The sequence below is a fragment of the Rhamphochromis sp. 'chilingali' genome (assembly GCF_963969265.1).
Source record: "Rhamphochromis sp. 'chilingali' genome assembly, chromosome: 2".
Classification (NCBI taxonomy): Eukaryota; Metazoa; Chordata; class Actinopteri; order Cichliformes; family Cichlidae; genus Rhamphochromis; species Rhamphochromis sp. 'chilingali'.
The window spans coordinates 70,047,792-70,067,451 of NC_137930.1; the positions used below are offsets into that span (position 1 = coordinate 70,047,792).

At 41.6% G+C, this 19,660-nt stretch overlaps 1 protein-coding gene across 2 annotated transcripts in view; it reads right to left on the minus strand.

Annotated features, from left to right (window-relative positions):
* Window positions 1–19,660, minus strand: part of siah1 (siah E3 ubiquitin protein ligase 1) — a 39,500-nt gene that overhangs the window by 11,843 nt on the left and 7,997 nt on the right. The window contains exons 1-2 of one of the 2 annotated variants that reach the window (XM_080875488.1): window positions 13,938–14,966; window positions 8,111–8,167 (exon numbers count right to left, since the gene is read on the minus strand). In XM_080875488.1, coding sequence (XP_080731614.1) covers window positions 8,111–8,167; window positions 13,938–14,055 — 175 coding nt within the window. In that variant the 5' untranslated portion in view covers window positions 14,056–14,966. Of the gene's footprint in view, window positions 1–8,110; window positions 8,168–13,937; window positions 14,967–19,660 lie in introns of those variants that run through there. The other variant, XM_080875489.1, reaches the window with a different exon arrangement.

A 19,660-nucleotide genomic window follows, 5' to 3' on the forward strand; every position in this document is an offset into this window, starting at 1 on the left:
ACAAATTAAAAAAAAGCATGAACATTTTTTGTATCGAAAAAACATCGAACCGTGACACCAAAGTATCAAACCGAACCGTGAATTTTGTGTATTGCTGCACCCCTACAAAATTAAAGCATTTTTCCCCCCTTTAACACTTTCTTTTACTGTAAAGTTATCAACATGCTATATGACTGTTATATACACCACAGCATATATGTTGACTGTTGAGTCAAGCTGCGAACGTTGTTCCCAAATTAAGACGTTTACTTTACTGTTATTCAAGGTATAGTTTTTGGTTTTGCTTTAGCGCCATAGTGTACAGTTTACACATTCACACATCACCTGAAATATTCATAGACTCAACACTGGGAGGAGTCAAATCTCTGGGAGGGATAAATCAGGAAGGGCATCTGGTTCTTTTTGTGTGTGTGGTGGGCTTCATGACAAACCTAATGACTGGTAAAATATCAAAAAGGGACGTGTGACGTCTAATTGTCACAGAAGACCTGTTAAATACTTCAGCTGATGATGCCCATGCTGTTGTGTCCTAGCAGGACTGATGCAGCTAAAGTGTTAGCTCCAACTGTTCATACACAGGTCAGAGCTATAAGGAAAAACTTAAATGCCGAAGCAAGACCACAAATTGCGCAGGCATTAAGCATTTTCATCAAACAGACAGCCACAGAAATCTCCATGTTCATTTGGCTTCATGTGCTTTAGTGCAGTTCAGCTGTCTCTGTTAGCAATTTATATCAATTTGCTTCACAACTACAGCCAAATTCACAAATCTTTTCTCATGTATGCAATTTCATTTCCTGCTGTCACACAACAGAATGACAGAACAGCCCATAAACTACACAGGAGAAATTAAATGCATTCCCCAAGCTGCTTCTCTGCACCAACTGAGTCATTGTTTTTGTAGCTTTGCCTAACTCTTCATTCATACGGATCAAAGAAAAAAACTGCGCTGAAAGTTCATGTAGTGTATGTAGAAGTAAAGTCATCACTCAGACCGAGCGTCTCCGTTAGGTCTGTATCAGCAGCTGTGGGGTCTTAGACAACATACTAAATATGCTGTGCGCCTTCTAGCCATCACTCAGTCCTCTACACCAGGCAGACCTTTAATGTTAATCAATACTTTATGATATGCATGTTCATAAGAGGATTGATCTAATGTGTATAGTTTGAGAATTGAAATGCATTACTATACAATTTATATAATAAATGAATAATATTTATATGTACAGCGCGTATGAATATCAATCATCTTTTGGCAATAGATTGATTCCCGTTTGTGTCCAGTCCAGCGTTAGACGGTTCTACTTAGGGCTGTTCGATATAACAATATATATCAGATGACGATATAAAAACGTCTATCGTTTCATTTTACGCTGTCGTTTGTTTCCTGGTGTCGCAAAATAAACTGTTTACAGCAATATTTTTCATCGTTTTGGTGGTCACTGTAGTGGCTATATTAACTTATTAAAGTTCTCTTATATTTTATATAACCACACTACAGACGGACAAGCGCCTGTTTTTATGCGTTGTGCTTAGCAACAACAACAGTAACAGCATCACTTGTCCGCTTGTTTATGTTCCACATAAACCTTTCACAATAAAGCTCAAGATCCTGTTGAGACTTTTCAAAATAAACTGAATCACGTGAAAGAGCAGATTATTTACGGATGAAAAGCAAAAAAGAGCCGCCAGGTGCTAAAAAATAGACCTTAGACTCAAACGTTAGAACAGGCTTTTCCCCGCAGCACGCCGTGTAATAAATACTCAAAGAAAACGGCGCCCTTTACAACTTATGTCTAAAAATGTATCGTTTCATGTATCGGTTAAAACGCTCGACTCCAGCTACATGACGCGCAGCTGGAAACACTTCCCGCAAGACGAGCTGCCCGAGATTCACAGAATTTACAGAAAATGTTACGTTTGATTTATATCATTATCGGGACGATAGAATTCTCATATCGGGATATGAGATTTTGGTCACAGCCCTAGTTTTCTACTGACCTGAATCATGTTTGTACGGTCTGGTTGCACAAAAGTAAACAAGCTGTGTGGAAATCAAAAGGATGCTGGAATGCAAACCTCTGGCTATAGCCCGATGGTGATGTAGTTGTTTTATATGGCCACTTCATTTATCAGTGTTTATAAACAAACATCTGTGAACAGGGGTCCGTTCTTCGTACCTCGCTTACTACATCCAAGATCAAATGACACATCCAAGATCAAATCATCGCGCCAACTTTGAGCTCGCTATTCCGGTTCTCCGAACACACCTGTTGTTGACGATTAGTATAGCTGGATGAAGTAATGTGAGATCACTGGGTGGCTTAACAGGGGCTACGCATCAATAGTAGAAACATTGATCTGCAACCCTTTGATTGGTCGGCGAAAATGTCGAAGGAGCACGCTCAGTATTTTTCGGCAGCAGAGCAAGAACTCTTGATTGAAACTCCTGAAATCCCTCAGAGTTTAATTAAAACGCAAGGGAACACTGCAAAGGCTGCAAAAGCAAGGAGAGAGGGCTGGCAGAAAGTTGCTGACAAATTAAACTCGTAAGTAATTTAATAATAATAATAATAATAATAATAATAATAATAATAATAAATTGGATTTCTATAGCGCTTTTCAAGGCACCCAAAGCGCTTTACAATGCCACTATTCATTCACTCTCACATTCACACACTGGTGGAGGCAGCTACGGTTGTAGCCACAGCTGCCCTGGGGCAGACTGACAGAAGCGAGGCTGCCATATCGCGCCATCGGCCCCTCTGGCCAACACCAGTAGGCGGTAGGGTAAATCTATTATGTTATCATACATTATATCATATTACATTATATCCTCTTTCACATTAGAGCCACAACAGGACCCACTAGAACATGGGAACAAGTAAAAGTGAAATATAAGAATATTCTACAGAATGGTAATATTTATCACTCATATTGCTTTTAGTCTCTTGGAAAGAGACCCTGAAATAATCTGTTTGTTTATAACAGCAACCAAGAAAAGGGCAGAGCAAAAAAAGACAGGTGGTGGTCCTGCACCCCCTCGTCAACAAGTTGGTTAAGTAAATAATACCCTCACGGGAAAATCGATCTCTCTCTGAGCACACTGTCGCGCTGAGCTAAAGGATCCTGTCTATCCCGCAATATACGCTGAATTCTGAACACTCTCCTTATCAATCTTGCACCTTCCGCAATGGGTGGCTCGCGTATACGGACAGGACATGGCTGCAACAGACTTCCCAAATCCACCTTCACTTTTATAGCCGTGGTCTCTCATCTTGATTACACGAAGTAATTTACTATTACTACTCTAAAATATGAATTACATCTGAAATAATCAAATACATGGAATAGAATGATTAATAGTACATTTCCCTTTTTTTAGGAAATGACCTGTATGTATCTGTATGAAATCAATAACAGAATCAAACACTGCATTAGCTTTAGTTACATTGATAATATTTATTTATGGAAAAACAGTGGTAAAATATCGCTGTTGCTTTCGTATAGATGAAGCGGACATACCTGAGTGGCCGCGATCTAATCCTGTTTACATAAAGTGAGCCTGCTCCCAAGCAGGTTTACGCTTACGGATCTGTTGCTATGACAGCAAGTCCCAGATGAGCTTCGGAGAACAGAACGATCCAAGATCACGCGAAATCGTCAACAATCAAATCCAGCTAACTTACTTAGCGAGGTACGAAGAACGGACCCCAGAATAGGAAATCTTGTCCGGTTAGCGACACCAAAAATAAATAAATAAATAAATAAAAAATAATAATAATAAAAATCAAGAGGAAACTCTGCTTCTTTCCTCCCGTTGCAGCTTGCATGATGATGTGCGGCTACATGCTGGGCTAATCCTCTCTCTCACAGCTAGGCCCAATCCAGCGCTTATTACACTCGCCATACACTTAATGTTTAATCTCCAGAATTACAAACACTTCATAGTTAAACAGTCTGTAGCACACAAACCGTGCCAATACCAGAGAGCTTCATTTCCTCACTGAAATCACGATAACCCACTTGGAGCAATCTCAGGAGACTCGTCATTCTACCACACTTCCTTATTTGTATGACTAATGCAAGCTTTTTGATTATATTTAGAGTGGATGGAATCTTAAGGGGTAATAAATTCATCTTTCTGTGAAAACCAAATCTTATGGTTTCTACCATGCTTTAAAAAAAGCCTACAGTGCAGGAAGAGTATTCTTCAGTATTCTGTCACTGTGGTGTAAAACACTGTCATCGCTGCAACGAGTCAGCTATGCAGATTTTCTGTCACTTTAATTAAATAACAACCAGACAGTAAAGTGGTGTGTGGCACTGATGTTTCCCATCGTGCTGTGTAGTTGCCTTGGTAACAGGTTTGTGGATAAGGATGAGATGGCCTGTGAGGCAAAGGAGAGAGGTGGCAGCCAAATGTGACTGGCAGGAAAACAATTGTGTTGAGGAAGAGGAGAATGCACGGAGGCTAATTTACGCAACTGGAAAAGGAAAAAAGAAAAAAGAAAAAAAAAAGATTGCATCCATAATCCTAAACTTTGAGTTATGCTTCTCAAAACGTCATTGCTTTGTTACTCGGAAGCAGGAGGTGGATGGCATCAGCTGCCAGTGCTACAGCTGGCAGGCATGAATATGCAAAGTGCTGAGTACTTTCAATGTCATGGGTGGCTGTAGCTCAGGTGGTAGAGCAGGTCATCTACTGATCGGAAGGTTGGTGGTTCGATTCCCGGCTTCCCCTAGTCTGCATGCCAAATATCCTTGGGCAAGATACTAACCCGAAATTGCTCTCCGATGCATCCATCGGAGTATGAATGTGTGTGAATGTCAGTTGTGCTTGTGTGAATGCACAAGTTGTGTAAAGCGCTTTGAGTGCTCAGAAGAGTGGAAAAGCGCTATATAAGAACTAGTCCATTTACCATTTACCAATGTGGTTTAAGAAATGATGAAATCCTTGCGTTACTCGCCAACATGAATAGCACTTTGTTCGTGTTTACTATACACTGAAAGCTGACTGATGCTGTCCACTACACGATTTTGAGTGAGCTAGTGTCAGGGATATTTTTCCCCATTGGTGGAAACACGCTTCCATCTGAATGAATCAGACATAACCATTTGAGTCAGGAAGGAGGTGGTTTTAAAAAAAAAAAAAAAAAAAGAAGGTGGCGTGACGATAGACTGATGGGGTGACACCGCAATGAGGATGCAAGAAGAACAAGAGTGTGCAGAGGGGGGGAAGATGAAAAGAAAAAAAAAAAAAGAAAAGAAAAAAAAAAAAAAAAAAAAAAAAAAAAAAAAGGATGAAGAAGAATATTTCTCAGGTCACATTTTTCAGGTCAGTACAGTAATTTGGGTGGACTACATCATCTACTCCGCTCCTTTTTATAGCCCTACCTACCTACCTACCTACAGACAGAGGCAGCACAGGGAGGGCCGGCACACAGGAATAATATGGAGAAGGGACTGTATGTGTGGGAGGTGAAGACAAGACGAGAATCGGCCAATGAGACACCACAGTGATATGTAGACAGACGAAACAGCTGGGAAATTAACACCACCAGAAAACTGCTGCCAAAGCTTAGGTGAATTGAGCAGTCATGATCAAACTTAGCACAAATTTAACAATTTCAAAAAGAGTAGAAGAAAACATACTCAGCTGCTGCTGTAGCTGAGTCAGAGGCCCTCATAGGTAGTCTTCTGAGGTCTTCCCAGGCAACTTACCTCCATTTAGCAAGTAAATTATGATGTTTGATAAAACATTTGGGTCCTTGTTTTTACAGAAGGGAAGCACTTCCTCTTTCCCTTTGATGGTGATTCAAAGAACTAGCAATAACCAGCAATTTTTGAAGACCTTTAGAAAAACCAAATAAATAAGACTGTCACTTTGAGACCATCCTCCACTAAGGCCGCCGCTGTACTGTGCTATTTTAGAGCCACATAAGTTTGAATACGCTCTCTTTGCACAAGCTCCAGCTCTCCAGAAAGTGTCACAAATTTCAGCTTTTTACACAATTTTTCTGAAAAACACGCAAACAGCACTAAAAACCCATGTTTTAGCAATAATAATTACTTCATTTCCTGCTGACAGTGGAGTCATTTGCCAGATAATAGCGTAAACCTGTAGCCACGAGTGTTGAATGTGATGCTTTTATCTACGCCATCATTACTTGTGTAAGCATCCCTCTTATGTCTAGCTTAGTAGCTGGCAGTGCTACCAGTAGGCAGCACTGCCTTACCTGCAGGCAGCACTGCCTTACCTGCTAGGGTAAATCTTGTCTGCATGCTCACATGCACACACTCATGCCATGTGCTGAGGTTAAAAAAATAAATAAATAAAAAATAAATACATAAAAACTGGATCTAATCAGACGCTCTATTAGCTAGTGCTCCCTGTGCCTGCCTGCCTGTAAACACATCTGCTGCGATGGAGATACTGCCTTAGCAGCTATTAATAGAACGTCTTTGCTAGCTAACATGCTAGCAACAGCACCAGGAACAGCGAGACCAAATTAGCTCAGGACTTTCTGCAAAGGCAAGACTGAAATATCCAGCATGTGTTAGCATCACCAGCTTAGCGCTTATGCTTGAAGACAATAGTTTCTTCATAACTGCAGAGTCATTTGTTGTAGATCTATTGAGACCTTTATAAAACTTGTTCACTTGTCAATAATTGGTGTCCACAAAAACACACCGAAATAAAACAGAGCCATATGAATGTAGTCTTAACATGATCATGACAATGTAGAATCTGTTCTGTTCAATCTGACAACTGTGCCATGCACCTCATGCGCTCATGTGAGAGTGGGGAAAGGGAAAAAAGGACAACCGTGAACTTACTACTTTGGTAAATGTGGAGGTCAGCTACCAGCTGTGTTTCTGTGAAAGGACGTCTGTGCGCTTAAGGCGTGGCTTCTGTGCTTCTGTCACACAAGAGTACACTGCAGCACCATCTTATTGAAGAAAACTGGCTGCATTACTGAACAGAACTAATGTATGGCTCAACATACTTTACTGAAATAGATCATCACTGGACCTCAACCAAGGGGCCATGAAAGGGGGAGAAGGGTTTTGTAGTCTAGCAGCTGAGAAGCAGCGCTGCCACACACACACACACACACACACACACACTACAAGTGCAGATATTGGGCTATTTTGTGTTGATAGTGGTAATATTATAGAGATTACTATTAACAACAGCTGGAATTTTAGCACAAAATGCCACCAACAAACCAGACTAAAGGATACCGAATTATTCTCCTTTGTAGTTTCCTGGCTTGAACAATACATATGATGAAACAATAAGTAGTTTGCGGCATATAAGGCTATAACAAGCTGCAGAGCTAAATGGAGTGTGGAGGGATAAACATAGCATCACTTGTTTAGCTGACACATGAGAGGCCAAGGGGGTGCTGCTCCCAAGAAAAAGGAAAAGAAAAGACAAGCAGCAAACTTTTGTTGTTAGCAGGTGGCTTAGAAATGACTTCTGCAGCCTGAATTTACTTTATCACCCCTCCAACCACGGAAAAAAATAAATAAAAAAATAAAAAAATATCGAAACACACTGTTGAGTAATTCAGGACGACTCTTCTCCTTTATAGCAAAATTATACATTTCCGAGAAGGGTGCAGCAAAAGGTGTGCGAAGAAGGTAAAAATCATGTGCGCAAAGAGACTGAAGAGACAGGAACAGTGAGTCAGCTAACCAGACAGAGAGAGATACTGCACTGTGTCGAGAGGGTGGACAGGAGGATGACAGAAAGAACAGACAAACAATGACTGTGCACACAGCCTGCTGTGTTCAGGAGAAGCACAAAAAGGGAAAAGCTATTCTGTTTAGAAAATAGGCGATCACACAGTGTATGCACGTTTGACAAAAAGGTGAAATAAAAGTCATCTTGCATACCCCTCCATGTGTTACATTAGACAGTGTGTTAGGTGCTGTCCAAGTGAAGTAAATTAAGAGCACCAAATTCCCAAAACAGGAAACAACTCACCCCGTAGCTAGGACTACAAAAGGAATGAGGACAGATACGGTTAAAAAGCCTGCTGGAAACACTGGTATAAGCACTATAACTGTAGATGAACAGGGGGAAAACTAAAATACACACCTTCGTCCATAAGATTTCCAAATAAGGCTTTCGTCTCCTCTTGAAATGTGGGGACCTCTGGAAAAGAAAAGGGAGCAAAGTAAACAAACACAAGTTAGAAAAGCAAAGCTAGAGGGATACTGGTTCAGACCGATCCCACCGTAACAATGTTCCTACCATATAACAGGAATAATAACCATCAAGTAAAGTACACCAAATTACACACATTTATCACCAGCTAAACATGAAGCCTGGCTTTGTAATTTCTAACAATGTTAAATAACATGCTCAAGTCAGTCCGATAAGCTGGATTTCCATCATGACAGTCTAGTTTTTAAAATGGTGCCAGCTGGCTATAGGAGATCAGGAGGGGCACAGCAGATTTAGTGCACTTCCACGAACTACAACCAGCCTTTCAAGGCATTTAAGCCACTCACTGTGCTGCTAATGCACCATACATTAGCACGACTTTATATATTGAAAAAAAAAAAAAAAAAAAAAAAAAAAAAAAAAAATTGATTCACACTGTGCCGTCTTGCCTAGGGCTGGGCGATATGACCCAAAATTCATATCTCGATATTTTTTTAGCTGGATGGCGATATAAGATATATATATCTCGATTTTTTTTTTAAAGCCATAAGTTAAGAACAAAAAGAGAGTTCTTAGTCACACTGTGTCCCAGATGTCACACGGGCACTTTTATTTACATACAGCGTAGATGTACATGAAGAAATTACTCAAAAATAAATTATCAGCATTTATTAAATAATCATGGTCCATAAATAAAAGAAAACAATGTTGTTTTTGTGCATAACAAAAAGCTCACAATTGTGCAGTCAAAATGTAAACTAATAGACGCTGAGCATAATAACAAAGAGACAGATTTCACAGCTGCACCACGTCTCTGAACAGGTGCCATTTGTGGTCCTTATACACACACAGTACGTATCACTCCGCGAGGCTCCTCCTCGGTAGCCGTAATCCTCTGGCAATCCATCAAGCGGTGCAGCTCCGTAGCTTAGCAAAGTCATATTAAAACATTTTTTGACAGATTGCTGAGCGCTGTGTACCACATAAAATCGGTTCGCGGTCAGTAAGCACAACCAGAATTCATACATAAGGCGCACTGTCGATTTTTGAGAAAATGAAAGGATTTTAGGCCGTGCAGCCCCTCCGGGCTGCATGTCGTTAGCGCGGTTAGCTCGTTAGCGCGGTTAGCTCGCTAACACGTTGACGCTGTCCAGCCCCACGCACGGTAACTCGCTAACGGAGATTTTACGCTTTCATCTTGTCATTGCCTGCAGGTGAAGCTATGGGGGAGGCGGAGTTGTGTTCAGTGAAGGAGAGGCGAGGCCGAGTAACGTTGCGTAGAGACAAAAGTGGACGAAAGAGAGGCAAACCTGCGGCTCCACAAGTATAATTATAACGTAACATAGACTATATCGATATAAACGATATTGTCACATCTTATATCTCGTATGAAAATATATCGATATTTTTAAAAAAAACTCGATATATCGCCCAGCCCTAGTCTTGCCCTACTCCACAATGTCCCCAGTATTGTTCAGTCAGTGCCTGTGTTACAACTCTGACATGTAGCCATTGTGTCTGGGTCATAATAATGTGATCCTCTACAGAGGTGACTGCATGCGGGCTAAACTGTGCACATATGTACATTTCAAAACACAGCTGCCATCTGCCAGAGAAAATTTCATTCTGCCCTTAATATAGTGCACATTTGTCATTGTAATTCGGGGTGGGTGATATCGCCTCAAATTATCATGTCGATATGGCCAGAAATATCATGCCCATTTTACTTCAATATAGAATAATCCAGACAAAAAGCTGGTCACAACATTTTATTGATACTTTCAGCTTGCAGGCAGCACCATTTATAATTGCAACTAAATAAAAGATCATTTTCAATCCTTTTTAAATGAGTCAAATGAACACTACAGCATCACTGAGAGTTACAAACTGTCTAAATCCTTTCACCTTTAATAAAATGATCAATGTGGCCGCTTTACCAGGTGTAACAAATAGGTTTAACATCCAGGCATCCATGAAAACAGAGTTTATGAAGGTTAACAGAGTTAGAAGCAAGCAGGAAGTTGGCTTGCTAGTTTCCACCTAAACATGATATAGCATGTTCTGACTAAGGGGTTTCTGAAAAATTAAGACGTACAGCTCTGCTGTCACTTCCAACATAAATGAAGACAGAAAACTAAACAGCAGTGACGGTTGTAGGGTTACTGAAGTTGGGCTAGCTGGTATATAATAATGTGCTACGTGGTGGGTAGCTACACAGCTACAGTATATTAGCATGATATAAACACATTAGCAGTGAAGCTAACTTTTTTCCCCACTCCACCTTAATAAATGCAGTGTAGTTTGGACCCGGAAGCAGGGTTGATAAATCATCACTCAAAGATCGGATACTGAAGAGGCAATCTTTTGAAACAAGATGCCAGGAGAAGCAGTATTATATCTAGTGACGCAGCACAAAAGTAACCTAGGTGAAATTGTTTCTAGATACTTCAGGTAAAACATATTTGTTTAACAATAACTTCTGTGACTGTTGAGAATGCTCTGGAAGTTATTTTAAACTAAAATAAAGTTTGTACCTCAGATGTTGGGTCAAGCTATTCTAACCAGCTGCTTAACCACATCAGTAATTTGCATCCACTGTTTGTTATTCTTGTCATATGAAGCGCAGCTAGTGAGTACTCCTGCCACGCTGGGTGAGTCGTGTGTTTACATTTCGGTCCCAAGTCACCGGCTGCTAGCTTCTCGTCCTTTAAAGTCTGGCTGCACCTTCAGTGTATTTGTGCTGGCTAAAGGTGGAGAAACACTTGTCGTTTACACCTTTAACCTCCTAAGACCCGAACTCTTCCACGGCATGCATTTTAAATTTCTCTATGATATTTGGGCATATTGGGACCCGATGAATGTAAAAACAAAGAATTACCTGATTTTTGTTTCTAAGAAAAATGAGAGCCACATACAGTGGGGCAAAAAAGTATTTAGTCAGCCACCGATTGTGCAAGTTCCCCCACTTAAAATGAAGACAGAGGTCAGTAATTTGCACCAGAGGTACACTTCAACTGTGAGAGACAGAATGTGAAAAAAAAAAAAAAAAAAAAAAAAAAAAAAAAAATCCATGAATCCACATGGTAGGATTTGTAAAGAACTTATTCGTAAATTAGGGTGGAAAATAAGTATTTGGTCACCTCAAACAAGGAAAATCTCTGGCTCTCACAGACCTGTAACGTCTTCTGTAAGAAGCTTTTCTGTCCCCCACTCGTTACCTGTATGAATGGCACCTGTTTGAACTCATCATCTGTATAAAAGACACCTGTCCACAGCCTCAAACAGTCAGACTCCAAACTCCGCCATGGCCAAGACCAAAGAGCTTTCGAAGGACACCAGGAAAAGTATTGTAGACCTGCACCAGACTGTGAAGAGTGAATCTACAATAGGCAAGCAGCTTGGTGTGAAAAAATCAACTGTGGGAGCAATCATCAGAAAATGGAAGACATACAAGACCACTGATAATCTCCCTCCATCTGGGGCTCCACGCAAGATCTCATCCCGTGGGGTCAAAATGATCATGAGAACAGTGAGCAAAGATCCCAGAACCACACGGGGGGAGCTGGTGAATGACCTGCAGAGAGCTGGGACCAAAGTAACAAAGGTCACCATCAGTAACACACTACAACGGCAGGGAATCAAATCCCGCAGTGCCAGACGTGTTCCGCTGCTGAAGCCAGTGCATGTCCAGGCCCGTCTGAAGTTTGCCAGAGAGCACATGGATGATACAGCAGAAGATTGGGAGAATGGTTTCATCTGACCACATGACAAAGTAGAACTTTTTGGTATAAACTCAACTCGTCGTGTTTGGAGGAAGAAGAATACTGAGTTGCATCCCAAGAACACCATACCTACTGTGAAGCATGGGGGTGGAAACACCATGCTATGGGGCTGTTTTTCTGCCAAGGGGACAGGACGACTGATCCGTGTTAAGGACAGAATGAATGGGGCCATATATCGTGAGATTTTGAGCCAAAACCTCCTTCCATCAGTGAGAACTTTGAAGATGAAACGAGGCTGGGTCTTCCAACATGACAATGATCCAAAACACACCGCCCGGGCAACAAAGGAGTGGCTCCGTAAGAAGCATTTGAAAGTCCTGGAGTGGCCTAGCCAGTCTCCAGACCTCAACCCCATAGAAAATCTGTGGCGGGAGTTGAAAGTCCGTGTTGCTCGGCGACAGCCCCAAAACATCACTGCTCTCGAGAAGATCTGCATGGAGGAATGGGCCAAAATACCAGCTACTGTGTGTGCAAACCTGGTAAAGACCTATAGTAAACGTTTGACCTCTGTTATTGCCAACAAAGGTTATGTTACAAAGTATTGAGTTGTATTTTTGTTATTGACCAAATACTTATTTTCCACCCTGATTCACGAATAAATTCTTTACAAATCCTACCATGTGGATTCATGGATTTTTTTTTCACATTCTGTCTCTCACAGTTGAAGTGTACCTCTGGTGCAAATTACTGACCTCTGTCATCATTTTAAGTGGGGGAACTTGCACAATCGGTGGCTGACTAAATACTTTCTTGCCCCACTGTATGAGGATATTTGTTTCAAATTTCGATAGAACAGTGGGAGTATAATGTCCTCGTAAGTGGATATCAGGTCCTTGTAGTGCAAAATTGAGTACTTTGGTCTAAATAACCCAAAATGTGATGTCCACATATGTGGACGCAGGTCCTAGGAGGTTAATCTGGACAGTTTTCTTGTACATGTTGCAAAGTACTGTGTCCTTATTGGAGGTTGTTGAAGTAGCTCTCATCTTCAGTACTAAATGGTGACTCTTGCTCTCAGATATGCCTGGGCTCATCTCATTGTGTACAACAGGGAACAAACTCATGGTTGTTAGTAAATCTAGCCACTGTTAGTTTAATGGATGAGCACACTTCGAAAGCTTTCACCATGCTAAGAAAGAACAATCAATTTAGATAGATTTGTATTTCTACTTATAAAACACTTAACAAGGAACCAAGTCTCATCAACCATTTTAGATTAGAGTGCCTAATTCATTTCTGACTTTCTCAATGGATACCAGATTGACAGGATCTGATATAACGGAAATCACCATGTGGGCATCATGAAAACAACATTTCCTTTAGGTTAATCTGCAGCCTTTTAAAGCCATTTGCTTTAGACAAAACAAACACATACCTTGGAAAAAAAACAAAACAAAACACAACTACATAGCACCTCAGGTACATGTGAAAACAGAAGGACACACAAAAAAAAAAAGGGGGGGGGGGCACTAAGAGAAGCTAAGATATGCTGCACACTGAAGCCAGGAAAAGTTGAAGTATACGGAAAATAAGCACTCGGGGGAATACAAGAATGCAAAGAGATACAAGTGGGAAAAAGACACCATGAGTAGAGGGGGGGGCCAAAAACAAGCTAGGCTTCAAACATACATGCCGTTCTTTGTTCTTAAGTGGCCCACTCCAAGTTTTCATACACACTATAACAGTGTAATTCACAATGCACGCATGCGGCGCCTGCTGAAAGGCTCCTCTGTATTCACCCACAAAGAAACTATTCAGCACATTTTGTCACAACATACAGAACACACTTTCACCAGCTACGCTCGAGCAACAGAAAGGCCAATCAATTTGTCAGCTTGATGCTAACAAAGCTACAACTAGAATTTACACTACTGTACAACATCTTACCCTGCAGATACACGGACAAATGCATTGAGCTGATGATGAGGGGAGGAGAGGGGGCTTTTTGTGTGCTTTACCGTTTTAAAGTGTAATACCTTTAGTCCTGTGCACACTCCTTGTGGCTACACATGAGAAGAGTCTGAGCAAGGAGTTCCAGGGTGGAGCTTGCAGCGATACACTAGCTGGCTTCGATTTCACTTGTACCACAGACATAGAGGTAAAGCATTTATACGCTCCCTTTGCGCCATATTTCTCTGGCCTTTTCCATGGAAACCACACAGTGTTACTGCTGCCCCAAACACACGACAAAACACAGGATCATGTTTCATCCTCCTGCTCACCCATTTGAGAAGAACAAGTTCATGAGGGTTGGGGTAAGCTGAAATGAAAGAACTGTGTCCAGAGAGGCAAACTGATCCTTAATAGCTGGTAAAATGAGTTCTCAGAGGAGATGGCACAACAGAGTGGCCAAGGCTGGAAAGAGAGAGGGAAAAACGAAACAAAAAAAAGTAGGTCACCGATGTTTTCACTGCAATGCTTCGACACAAACCATCAGATTTGTTTTCTGTTAAAATTAAAACCTTGAAAATCAAGTCTGTAAGCAGTCTGTTGGTGTGTGGTCAGTCAGCCACTCCCTTGTTTCTCCCTAATCGGTCAATACAGGAACAGACAGCAAAGCAAGGCAGTTTAGCCAACTCACAGTAGAGTTTCTTCAACACTGGATAATTATCCTTTAGCAAGTTCCACCTTTGTTTCTCCTGGTGCCAAATTTTCAGGAACTGTTTGGCACTACACCACTGCAGCATCTAACAGGTACAAATGCATCCAACAACCACCTTGTGAAATTGTAGGTTTGCTGGGGGGGAGGAACATTTCCCACAGTCAAACAGGGGTGATTTTGATAGAAAAACAAATCCTGTCCAGTGTACTTGAGTTGGAAGGTAGAAAAAAATATATATAAAAGTTTGATAGGAAAAAGCTCTGCTTTTTTGGTTTCTTAAGATGATAAGACTTGCGAGAGAAGGAAACAAAGAAAGTGTCCCAAATAAAGTCACTCCCTCACTGAGCGAAGTTCTCTCCGTCCAAGAGTGTGGTTGGTGTCGCTGCTGCTGGGTGCGTTTGTGAGAAAGACAGAGAGCAAAGCTAAGCCGGCATCCAATGTCAGTCCAAACAGCAGCCTCGCTCACACCCTCCCCGCTCTCCCCTGACACTCCCTACCCAAACACATAACCCTCTCTCCTCAAACAGCTGACACTTGACAAATTTTATTTGCACCTGAAAATATACATACAGAAAGTATACAGACAGTGTATGTACACGTCTGTATACTTTCTTGCATTTTTTCCTGCCTCAAGCTCGCGTATTTCGCTCCCCTTCTTAGGTGGACATTCCTTCTCTCGCTCTCCCACTTGTGTTTCTTTCTCTCTGCCCCCTCCGTTCCACTGCCTCTGTGGTTAAGCAAGTCTCAGATTTCAGCCTCATCTGGCTGCAGGCTGTACCACCAGCTGCCCTCACTGACACCATACCTCACTTTCTCACTGCCTTTTCTCTTCATTCTGTTCTATCGACTTTCACCCTCACATTGCTTGCCACAGTGCAGCAGGTCTGTGCATAGCATTAAGCACTCAAACACTAAATCAGCAGATTCAAACAAAATGATGGTCTCTGTAGCTTAAACAAGTCAAACAAGAAACTTTTTTTAAATCCAGGTCTGTTGGTCAATTTTCTCCTCCTACAAACAGGACCATATTCTCTTTAAAAAAAACAAAAACAAAAAAAAAAAAAAAAAACACATGTGTATAACTGAGCCAACTAAGAAGGGAAGCAAGATTTAAAAAACAAAAAAAACAAAAAAACCTAAATATTACTGTGAGCTGCAATCTGTCAGCAGGAGAGAAAGTGATAGCTAGCTTAGTGCACAGGGAAACACAGACCCGGTTCACATGCAGCACTCGAGTGCGTCTTGGTGATCTGATCCCATATGGACAGATCTAAACACAGATGTAACTGCCCCCAAACACGATGACTCACGGACTCTGCTTCTGGCCACCATCGTGGCCGACAATAATGCCAGCAATGACGTAGAACGACTGCTGTATAGTGTGTGCTGTGCCTGCAAGTACTGCCAAAAGTGCACGTCTATTTTTGAACTGCAAAATAAATCACAAATGATATTCGGGTTATGAAGAGATTCAAACTTTAATACCTTTTTATAAAACAAACTCTGCTTACAAGAAGACAGTATATGTGATGGATGATGCTTCTGTGTCTGAAAAGTGAAGCAGATGCACAACTTCCTTAAACCTGCGTTCTTTTTATATGTCCACCAACGGAGCAATAACTGCAATTGAAAAGAAACGTCCAGTACAAGTCTGAGAAAACAGCCCTTGCACGTGCCCTCAGTAAAGACTTTCCTGATCAATCTCTGTGCTCAGCCTCTCAAAAGTCCATTTTGAGTATGGTCACTTAAGTTTCACAAAAGAGGATTATCCAGGGTACGCTCACTGTAACAATTTGTGACAAGTCTGAACCACATGCTTCTGGTTTCACAGTCACACCTACCTCATGCCGTCCCTTTCCCAGCCTGTATGTGGACACTAAGCCCTTTCTTCTATACTCTGTGTGACAATGGCAGATAGAATTTAAGGGCACATCTTTGACAGGTCGTGCCAATTCACTTGATTTTTAAGTTACTTGCATGGTAGTAAAACAAATCGGACTGTAAAAGGAAAGGACAGCGTCATTTCATGTGGAAATGTGGGCTTGTGCTTTACTCTATCCTGTCTTACAACCCCTCACCAAGGCATGCCTTTCACATCTCCAACTCACTGATCTTGTTTCAGTTCATTGATATGCTATTGGCATGACAAAATGCAAAAATCTGCACTACTGAAGGATGTTTAAGGTGTAAATAGTTTCTCTTTCCATCCTCTCCTCTGTAGCCCCTGTGGATGTAGGGGGATTACATGTTTGGGTCGCCAGTGATGAACTGCTGCCTGGTCCAGATGGCTCATTGTTGTATATATTGCCCTTGCCCCTTTTAATAACACAATTTGGGCATTGGCTACTGTCACTAGCTCTGTTTTACAGCCCACATTGTGCATGCGTGTTACAGCGGTCTCTCTTTGCGCCTGTATTTCTTCTACTGCTGCCAAGTTTCTGACTGTATTCGGTTTATATTGTCTGGCAATAATGCGAACAGATGTGGCGTAACCACTGAGAAAAGATTACAGCAGAGGCAGTACGGTAGCATGCCCCATGTCTCGCTCGTGGTTTAGTCAGTATAGTCAAAAAAAAAAAGGGTGATTTTTTTTTGGGGGGGGGGGGCAGACGAGAAAATTAACACTCAAGTGTGATCAGTTCAGTGACATACTCAACAATAGGTACACTACACTGATCATCATAGAGAGGGGTGGTGAATAGAAAGGAAAATGCCTGTAGGTCCTTTAAAAATGCACTTATTTGAATTTTAGGTCTCTGAAATTGTTTACAAGATATTTGAATATGTCCTACAAGTTGCATTAATATTAGTCTTACTTCCATCTGGGTCTTGGGGAACAATATTAATCACTAATACACATTTTTCGACATCGCAAACTATCAAAAGGATGTCTGTCTAGTAGATAGCAATGTATTGTGAGGTAGCGCCATGCCCTCTTGGGTTTTAAATGCACCTTAGAACACACATGCATCAACACTACATATGAGCGGGCGGAGGGAGGTTTGGAGTCTTCACACACCCCCGTTCTCTGTTGCCTGCTGGAGCGGGGGTCTGGGAGGAAGAGTTGGCCGTCCGATTGGGGTCTGGAATGTGGGGCCTCCTTGCTGCTGCCGCCGAGTCGGGGCGGTCTGCTTCTCTCCACCCCAGGGGAAAGGGTAACACTACCTGGGTCTGGGTGCAGTTTCCCCCTCCAGGGGCAAGGGTACCTAGACCTGCTTGGGTCTAGGTATGCTTGGGGAGTGTGATTGTGTGTACAGGGTTAACATGGCTACTACTTCAACTTATAACTTTAAAAACCCATTTCTGCATACACTACTTTCATCTATGACAAGTGCAAAATCTGTGAGATCATGACACTGAAAGAACCTGGGGGGACCGTTTGTGGACATTCAGTCCCAGTTTTAAAACCTTTACACATCTGAGTAGCAAACTGCACCAGCATCCATTCTACCTACAAAACAGTCTAAAACTGGAGTTTGTGTCCAAAAAAAAAAAAAAAAAAAAAAAAAAAAAAAAAAATTCAGACAAAAATGATTGCACTGATGAACACGCACAGAGCAAAGCAGGCAGTTGGCTAATGGTTCCTTTTAGCCTTTAAACAATGTTCACATAACTTAGTTGATTGTGTGTGCAATTGTTCTAAGATGCTCTCTTGCATAGGTGAACTAACAGCAGGCTGTCACTGTGCATTCCTCGGCTCTGATTTCATAAAAAACATATTTAAAGATTTGCAAGACCCTTTCCACTTCTGTTTACAAACATTGTATTGTCTCTACTGAATGTAAAATTCTCAGAGGTAAAACATTGGCAGACCAAAAGAAAACAGAAAAATGCCACCAAATACAAATTGAAATTACCGTAATTGTCGGGCTATAAGCCGCTACTTTTTGCACAAGCTTTGAACCCTGCGGCTTTTAGTCAGGTGCGACTTTTCTATGGATTGTCCATGATTTTTGTCATATCGTAAGACGATTTGTTTTGTTTGTTCCGCTGTTGTACGGCACTACGTTGCCTGGCGGAAGGGCATGTGATCAGACACACAGTATCTGGGTTCAAGAGTGGTATGTTGGTCACGTTTTCATCCGCCAGGCAACAGTGCCATACAAGTAGCGCGAAAAACAAACTTCAAATTAACGCTACGCGTTCAGCGGGAGTCGTGGATGACGAGCGGCGATAAACTTGCGAAAAGCAAGTTATGCTCAACTCCACCGGTGGATTCTGACAGCGTGGAAAAGTGTGAAAACATCCATGATCACCAACGGATTTCGAAGGGCTGGACTGCTGCATGATGGAGAGGAGGACACCGCCACGGCCCTTCTGAGGGTGTTTGACTCTAACACTGACAACGAGGATTTCTTTGGTTTTGTAAGTGACAACGAAGGAGAGAAGCTGAGAGTGGATGACGAAGCCATCCTGAGCCTGTTCGTATCCGACACTGGAGAAGAGGACTTTGGTGGTTTTAGTGCGCAGGAAGATGGTGGTGAATGACTGACTTTTCTTCTTGTTAAAGCCGTGTCACTGCACCTGAGCCTAAAAGGTAGTCTGAATCTATTTTTCTGGTGTGTTGTAGGTTATTGTTATGTACTACATTTGTTACTCATTTATGAAGCACAGTACATGTTTCGTACTTGTAATTACCGCTACTTGTACATATACCTAAAAAGTTATGCAAATATGTACCCGTAACTTGTTTTTCAAAATATTAATAAAAGTGATGTCTCCAAACAGCCATCTCTTTCCTGACAATTCCCTTTGTGCATATTCTCTTACATATGATAAGTCAACATTGAAACACCTGCGGCTTTTAGTCAGGTGCGGCTAATGTATGTACAAAACAGGATTTTCCCCTGATTTTAGCTTGTGCGGCTAATATTCAGGTGCGCTTTGTAGTCCGGGAAATACGGTAATTACACAGTAACATTAAGAAGACCCTCTTCATTACGATGCATTATACTTCAATACAAAGGGTCAATCGTTGTTCAAAGTGCACATCCGGACCAAATGTGCGTTTGGCATTTTGAAGGAGAAAGAATATCATGTTGCAACCACACTTTCACTTCAAAAACAAACTACACAGCAAGGCACTTCCACTTCAGT